At 48.5% G+C, this 8282-nt stretch overlaps 1 protein-coding gene across 1 annotated transcript; it reads left to right on the forward strand.

The window, feature by feature from the left end:
* Nucleotides 1-907: 907 nt before the first annotated feature.
* On the forward strand, nt 908-3243 carry LOC136323538 (eotaxin-like). The gene is made up of 3 exons (XM_066255377.1): nt 908-1088; nt 2206-2314; nt 2689-3243. The coding sequence occupies exons 1-3, from the start codon at nt 1013-1015 to the stop codon at nt 2792-2794; spliced, it is 291 nt and encodes a 96-aa protein (XP_066111474.1). The 5' UTR covers nt 908-1012; the 3' UTR covers nt 2795-3243.
* The last annotated feature ends 5039 nt before the right edge of the window (nt 3244-8282 follow it).

Raw genomic sequence — 8282 nt, forward strand, 5'->3', positions numbered from 1 at the left:
CCTGGCGGCTGTGGCTCTTTTCCCTTGAAGATGCAGTTTAGGATGACTAAGTTCTCGGAATATAATGTACTGCATGCTTGGTGACAATATTATATACTTGAAATTTGCTAAGAGAATAAGAGTCAAGTGTTCTCACCACACCAAAGAAGAAAAGAGAGAGAGAAAGAGAGAGGGGGGGGGATAACTATGTGAGGTGATGGAGGGAATGGACACGAGTGGACTTGACTGCAGCAATCATTACATAACGTACGTGTGTATGTGTATCAGACCACGGCACTGTACCCCTTAAATACGCACAATCTTTGTCAATTCTTTCTCAATAAAGCTTTGGGGAACTGCACAGAAAGTCAAGATCAAATGGGGTTACCCAGTTCGGATGTCCTTCAACGCTAAAATTCCAGGGCACTAAGGTTCTACGACCACTAGATTGAATAACGGGGCGGGTTCTCATGTGCTACCATTTCTGGGTTCCCAGAGAGCCGGCAATGTTCGGAGCTGCTGAGACCTCTTCATATCTAGGTAGGAGCCTAGCAGAAAGAAGTTCCAGGGTCCCCTTCCTGGCCTCCCAAATCCTGAAGACCCCCTTGTGAACACAGGGAACCGGGAAGGTTCTTGGAACTGCTCGTCTCTTCTTGCCCTTGGTCCCCCTGCGTCTTCCCCCACTACAGATGTTTCATTTCAGAAAAAGCAGAGTTTGAAGAATGACCTTCTCAGATTACTATCCTTGCTCCGTCATTTCACAAGCTCCCTTCCCTCCCCACTTCGAGCCCCAAGATAGATAAAAACGTGCCAAGTTTTTTTTTTCCCCCTACCTTGCCCCCTGCAGTTCTGTTAACGTAGTACCTCCCTTGATGACTTACGCATGACCCTGCAAATGCGAAGCCTTCCCTGGAAGCACCCACTCTTTCTGCTGTCTTTAAAAGCTGGACAGAGCAGCCAGAGGAGCAGAGAGTCTGAGACGAACACAAACACCACAGCTCCCGCGCTGAAGCTTGCCTCCTCACCCTGCAGCATGAAGCTCTCCGCAGCCCTTCTGTGCCTCCTGCTCACCGTGGCCACCTTCAGCCCCCAGGCGCTCGCCCAGCCAGGTGAGCCCCCTCTCTCCCCATGGGAGAGCTGACTATCTCCAGAACTATCACACCAGGGGTGGATAAGAAGTGCCCAGTCTTACAATCAGTGGAAGACCCAGAACTCGAAACCCAGGCTGGTCTCCACGTTCTTGTCTGACACGGGTATTGATACAGAGTACACCATGATCGGGCTGCCTTTGCAGTGTTTCGAGGATGGGGCACACAAAGAAAGACCCTCTCTTGCTGCGGCACAGTGGGCATTTGGGGCAGTGCTGCAGGGGAGGAAATGCTTGATTGGAGGCTCAGAATTTTACTGGACTGCAAGACAACTTTCAGAAATGGGGGTTAGAGGCAGGAAAGGAGATTCCAGGGAATTCTTGAGGTGACATATTATGACTCTGGGGGGAAAAAGACTAGATGTGTGTAACATAACTTATTTTTTCATCATCTGATGATTTAAATTTGTTGCATATTATATCAGTCCAAATCAGATCATGCATACTGAGGTAATACACACCCCTAAATGATAAGAAACTTGCAGCCAGAAGGGCTCATTTCTCACTCATACTAAAACATCTATAATGTATTGATGAGAACTTCTGCTTCCTACGCTCAGGATCCTAGGCTGATGGAGCAGCCGCCCTAGAGAGCTTTGCTGGTGCCTTGACAAAGGGAAACATAACTCTCGAGTGTCTTGCACTGGAGATTACTACCTCTGACTCAGAAGTGGCACTTGTCATGTTGGCTTTTCATTTGTTTAATGGCTACAACTGACCAAAAGTGGCCAAGAGTGCAAGTCCACCGTGTGTCCAGGAAGCAGAGAATAGAGACTATTTGGTGAATAGTCCTATGACTATCACAGAGCTGTATAGCTCTGTGATAGCAGAGGGAGAGTTTACTGCATTGACCAAGCCTTTCCTATACTCCTGCCAGTGGTGGTGGGTCCCTGCTGTTCGGCTGGGAATTCCAAATCAAGGGCATCAGTACAGAACCTCAAAGCGAATGAAGTCTGCCTCCTTCTCTCACGTTTTCTTGCCTCGTTCTAAATTCCCTTCGTTCCTTACAAAGGCATACTTTAAAATATCAACATACAAGCAGTGGCTCATTCTTTCTTTAATTTCTCCTCCAAAATCAGGTACTGTTCCAATCACCTGCTGCTTTAACATGGCCAATAAGATCTCTCTTCAGAAACTGCAGAGTTACAGAAAAATCAGTAACGGCAGATGTCCCCAGAAAGCTGTGATGTAAGTAGACAAAGCTCACCCTCTCCCAGCCCTGAAGTTCATTTCTAGGGGGAAGAGGTCAAGAATTGTGTCGGAGTTACCTAGAGTCGCAGACTCAGAGAATTTGACCTCTATCGTCCAATTCATGGACTTTTACTACGGGGCATTTCCACTCTCGGCTCTCTGTCTGCACGTTTGTTCGGGTCAGACCAGTCCCTTCGGGTTGAAAGCAAAGACGGCTTGCCTGAGCTGTCAGAAGAAGCAGCTCATCCCAGAATCCCATCCCTCCTCTGCCTGTTCCTTCACCCCGTGGCAGCTGGTCCTGGAAATGTTGGGGTTAAACAGACGCAGTTTTCAAAGACGGTCCTTCTCATTGCTTCTCCTCTTTCCCACAGCTTTAAGACCAAAAAGGCCAAGGAGATCTGTGCTGACCCCAAGGATAAGTGGGTCCAGGATGCCATGAAGTACCTGGACAAAAAATCCCAAACTCCAAAGCCATAAAGATTCAACTTTTTTGAAACCAAACTGAGCCTGAGAATGCTTCATTAATTTTGCCTGGCCTCGCTAAGATGCGTTCTGAGATAATCTCATCACCCTTCTGAAGGCAATGACTTTTATTTAGTAATTTATTATATATTTCCTTTAAGTTATTGATGTTTTTAAACTTCTCTGCCATAAAGACCATTTGTTTGTAAAAATGTAAAGCTTTGGCCAGGTCCCTTTTCCTCTGTGAACCTCAATTTAATCCCCCTTAAAGTAATGTTACTGTGTTTCTTTGGAGTAATGTTACTACTCTCCTCCCTACCTCCCTGGGATCTAGTAAGGATCCTGGCAAAGATCATCCATATGAAAATGTTTAGTGTTTTTAAGAAGATGTTGTTCTTGTGAACCAAAGATGTGACTCAATGTTAAATGGAAATCAATATTATTTTAGGAATGCATAAAGTTCTATCTCGTATGACAGTCAGCAGTTTGATTTTCGTGGGGAATGCACACTGAGCTGGGAGGTAGACAGGCAGAAGGAGGGGTGACAGGTAGAGTTACGGGGGTTTCCGGGAAACGGCCGTTTGGTTTGGCTGGCCTTCAGTGCGATTCAGGGTAAAACTGACAGGACCAGACATATCTTTCCGGTCCCCCTGATTCTAGTCCCCAAGAGTGGTTTCCCAAACCTCAAGTACATCACTCAGTTAGTTATACAGCGGGATCCTCGCTGCCATTTTTTTCCTGGCCAAACTCATGCTGGTCCACAGTGTCTCCTGCGACCCACTGCAACAGCTTGTGATACTCTCTGTGTGCCTGACTTTCCTCCTGGATTGTCCTCCAGCCCAGAATACACAGACCAATCAGAGGAAGGTTAGATGGCCTTTGGCAAGAGGTTCATTCAGACCAAAGCCTGACAGGCACTCTAAGGGGCACAAGCTAGGTCTTGATGGATGGACAAGGGCCAGGGCTCTTTTAGAGGTATCTCAGGCTAGGTGGAAAGGTAGGAGGGATAGCTTTAGAAAATGCCTGGAAGTGAAGATGATCACAATGTGTTTTTCGAGTTGGGTGGAAGCCCGCAGCAAAGGTGTCAGGGCTGGGGATTGAGAGAAATGATGGGGAAGTCTGAGAAGGTGGGCAGTTTGTGCTCCATTCAAATAGCAATAAGTAAGATGAACATATCATTTTTATCATCCAAATTAGGACTTCTGAGAATAAAAGGAGGCACCGTTAATAATTATGCTGAGACAACAGATATAAATAAACACTGTTCCAGGCAAGCCAGAGCGAGAACTAACAGGCATGGGAAGTACTTGAGTACTGGCTACTCAAGTACTAACAGGCATGGGAAGTTTTGATTCAGCGGGGTAGGGGAGTACCATGATCAGAGGCGCTTCAGGGGTAATAACCATGTGGCTAAGGGCCAGACGGGGAGGGGAAGGGAAGAGCAGTCTGCATACTATTGCCAAGTACAGTCAAGAGAGTAGTGGAAAACGGAACTGGGGTGGTGGTAGAAGGGAAAGGGAGAAGGCAATTGTGAGAATAAAGGGACTAGGAAAGTGAAATGTTGAATATTGTGGATGGAGAAGCGGGACTCGTGACGTGGAAACCTTCATCACTCCACAAAGCTGCAGTTCAAGGGTAGCTGCTCAGACCCAGGAAACTCACTGTTCTCCATCACCCCCCCCCCCTACACCCTAGCTTTCCAAGCTCAAGAGCTTCCGACCGAATGGGACAGGACCTCCACTTCCCATGTAGCAACTCATCTCGGGACTCCTCTGTGGCAAATGAAACCGGCCTGCATTTCTGTCAGCCATGTGACTCCCTATGCTTGGACGCAAAGACCAGCTACATCCCCAATGGTAGAAAAAGATCATAGGTACCCTGCTCATATAACTCCATTGATCTAAGGCTGCCAATCTGGAGGGTCAATTGTCCGCTCATCATCCTGTGTCCAGGGACACCATTCACACCAAAGTCCCATTGGTCCACTACATGTGGTGGCCTTGGCAGGTAATATAAGTGAGGCAGTAGCAACAGCACTGACCTGGGAGACAGGTGACTTCCATGTTATCCCTAAATCAAGTCTCTCTCTCTCTATGGTATTTTGGGGCCTTGATTATCCCATCCATAATCTGAAGATAATAATGTTTTAGGAATGAAAGTAAGGAATCTTAACAGATGACCCCACAAGATTTCCTGCACTGAGGGCACTTTCTCTTGGGAAACATCACTATCTTCATCCACTGGGGTGGTGAGGAAGGTTGGGCGAGGGTTCTGTATCCACACTCCCAAGTGAGACAGAGGACCAGTCACTGCCCACCTACAATATCTCAAACTGCCTTTCTGGGAAACTTCTCTATGAGAGACTCAAGTAGAAGCATGGACCTCAGGAATGATCAGAGAGCTTTTAGTGGCTACCACAGAATGGCTTCCATTCAGGCAAAACACTGAACCGCACTCCAAGCACAATAAACCTCCCTATTTCTCCTGCAGCCTGGCAGACTTCAGCCCTAAACCTCAATTAGGGACGCTCCTCCAAACGTCAGCATGTCCAGGAGGCAGGCACCAGCAGACCAGCCGTGGGGTGACCACAGGACAGCTCCCTGGGAGCAGCAGACTCTCTGGGGCCAGGAAAGTCTCGAAGAAGGTGTCAAGAAGGGAGAGGAGAGGGGGGAGAAATGCTTTCATCTGTGCCAGACTAAGCAGGATTTTCTCACATGCCCTATGCCAAGCTCTCTCCCTCTTTCCTTTCGAGGAATCCCTACTCCAATTTGCCACTAGCTCGGCACAGCGTCACCTGCTCCCAGAGCATAAAATTGTGGGCACAGAGCCGTGGATATTTGTAAGTCTTCTGATGGCACACACATCCCAACCAGAAACCAGAGGTGTCCCCAAATGGGAAACAAACTCTTAGATGAGGATTGTCATACGAAGTGCACTGGAGCATGTGGAAAGCAGGACCGAGCCTCGGGAGAAATCATGTTGTGACCTTGTCATAATGCACGTCTCATCCAACCCCCTAGGAAGCTTTAGAACCGGGATAACCCGAATGGGGGTGAGGGCCCAGGCTTTTATACGCCCATTTCAATCAGTCATGGATGCTGGCTGCTCCTCGGAAAGGGCAGACCTCTGGGCAAGGCAGCTCTCCTCAGCCAAGGGAAGGCCCCCCCACAGAAGAAGCGCAGCTGAGAACTGTTGGCTGCCAAGGGTCAGCAGCTGGGGAAGGCACAGGTCAGTCCTGGGAAGGGAGGATACGGGCAGTATGCCGGGGAATCACTTATGTAACCCATGCTAGATAATTCCTCCAGGGATCTAATGAGCCTCCTTTTCTCAGGAAATTTGCAAGATGAACATTAGTGCAGTGAACTAATCTCCCTCCCCACTGCTGCAACTGGTCTTGAGACTGACATTGTGATTGGCAACCCACAGTCATTGGTGACAATTCAACACCAATAAGAGTCCCCAGTTTGGGGTGCAGTGAAGGAGGAAATTTGATTCAGTCCAAAACAGCTTCACTGGGATTCAGCACAGCTGTAGAACAGCTGTGAGGCCAGGCTGGACAGCTCTGCTCTGCGATGCTTCACTCGGCTCTTTATGGTCATCTCCAGTGCTTCAGTTCAGCAGAGGAGACTCAATCTTCAAGCTTTAGTAGAAAAGGAAAATGGGCTCCCAGATAGAAGAGAGCTGGCCTATATAGACAGAAGCCCTGATCCTTGTCCCTGATTGGGTCATCCTCATGCAAATGAGGACTCTACATCCTCACAATTTAATTGGTCCAAATGCATCTTGATCTGTCAAAATAGAGCCACTTTGATTGGCTGGAGCTGCACAGTTCCAATTGGACGGGGAAAGTCTCAGTCTTATTGGTTGAAATAGGAATCCAAGAACTCCTTTATAAGGGCTGGCTCAGATGGCAGAGCACAGTGCCAGTTCCAGCTTCTCTGTGAAGTGCTACCAAATAACTAGTCAGTCGCCTTGATAGATAATGCCATGAGAAGAACTCAACATTGGCCTTTGTTGCTAGCAGGACGGACACTCAACTACACTGGTCTTGGTGAGTGGAACCCCATGCTGTGGGGCCACTGTGTAGCCTGAACCATTGCTCTCAAGGCTGTTCTCTTTCTGTGTTCAATGCCCAGCATTGCAGTGGCCAAGGTCAGACTGGCCAAGGTCAACTGGCTGCATTATTCCGTGTGCTTGGTCATCCGGTGCCTCTCTTGTTCTCTAAATTTTCTGATGGATGTTAAACAAAGGTCTTCGTGTACTGTGTCTTGTTCCATAGGTTCATACACGTGCTCCTCTCCCAAACCTCTTTTTCCCCAAATTTTCTACCTTATCCTTCCTGACCAAAAATCCACACCATTCCCCAATAATGTATACATATTCTAACCTCAGTCTCACCTCTTTTCCTATACAAGTGGGTGACCAGTAACACTATCTCCAGCTTGGACCCCCCCCTCACACCTGTCTTTCAAGGACAACCCTGAGTTGAACTGTAGGACAACTGCCATCATTTTTGGCTTATATCTGCCCACTGACCTAAATTATCTGTGAACCAAGCTGAGCCTTTTTCTCCCTCCATCAGCTGATCATCAGCGACTTCTCAGGTATCCGTCGGTGTGAACTGAGGGGAAGGCACAGTGGTGTGGACATCCTGGGGGTCTCAGTGGCCTGCTCATGTGGCTTCCTGTGGCCGTCAGCACTGGGTGTGCCCAGTCCCAATGCACTGCTTTAGTCCCACAATGGATGGCGGCTGGGCCCACCTGGCATTAGAACTTGACTGAATCCAGCTCACAATGGGCAATTTTGGCCACAGAGTCACTTGAATTCCTATGGCCAGGCTCCTCGTCTCCGCAAGAACCATGAACACACCAGGAACTTTTTGCTCAAAAGATATAAATTCTACTCTTTAAATGACGTGGCTTTGGTCCAGACGGTAGAGGTGTCTATGTGATAATTTTCCTACCGAGCCAGAGGCAGCACGGGCACAGTGGGCTCCTTTCCCGTCGCTGTTAACATGCCTAATACTGTGAAGTCAGCCGGACCTGCTGCAGAGCCCGCTTGTGCTCAGCACCCAGCCACAATTGCGGCCCTTCAGGTATGTGGTCAGAAGAGTCTTCCTGAACAAAGGGAAGCTGACTGCCAGGCACAGGGCCCCTTTTCTAATGGTGGGAGGCAAGAGATGCCATCATTAGTCCCTACTTTGGAGGGGATGTCCTGGTATGCCCACAAACTCTGCCTATGGAGTGCTCCGGAGCTGGAGTGCCCCTTCAAAATTATCCCAAATTAGGAGAAGAGAACAATCATTAGATGTGGGCTGTCCCTAGAAAACGGGATAAGACCTTGAAGAAGCCCACTTCACACAGCCAAGGGCAATTCCCAAAGAGGCACTCAGTGGAGGCCTGTTGGCCACCAATGTGGTCAAAGCTGGAGGAATGACCACCTTGGTCCTGACAATGGATGGGGCTCTAGGGAGAACCCACTCAAAGGATGCAGGCCTGGGCCG

This window comes from Saccopteryx bilineata, chromosome 2, assembly GCF_036850765.1.
Source record: "Saccopteryx bilineata isolate mSacBil1 chromosome 2, mSacBil1_pri_phased_curated, whole genome shotgun sequence".
Taxonomy (NCBI): domain Eukaryota; kingdom Metazoa; phylum Chordata; class Mammalia; order Chiroptera; family Emballonuridae; genus Saccopteryx; species Saccopteryx bilineata.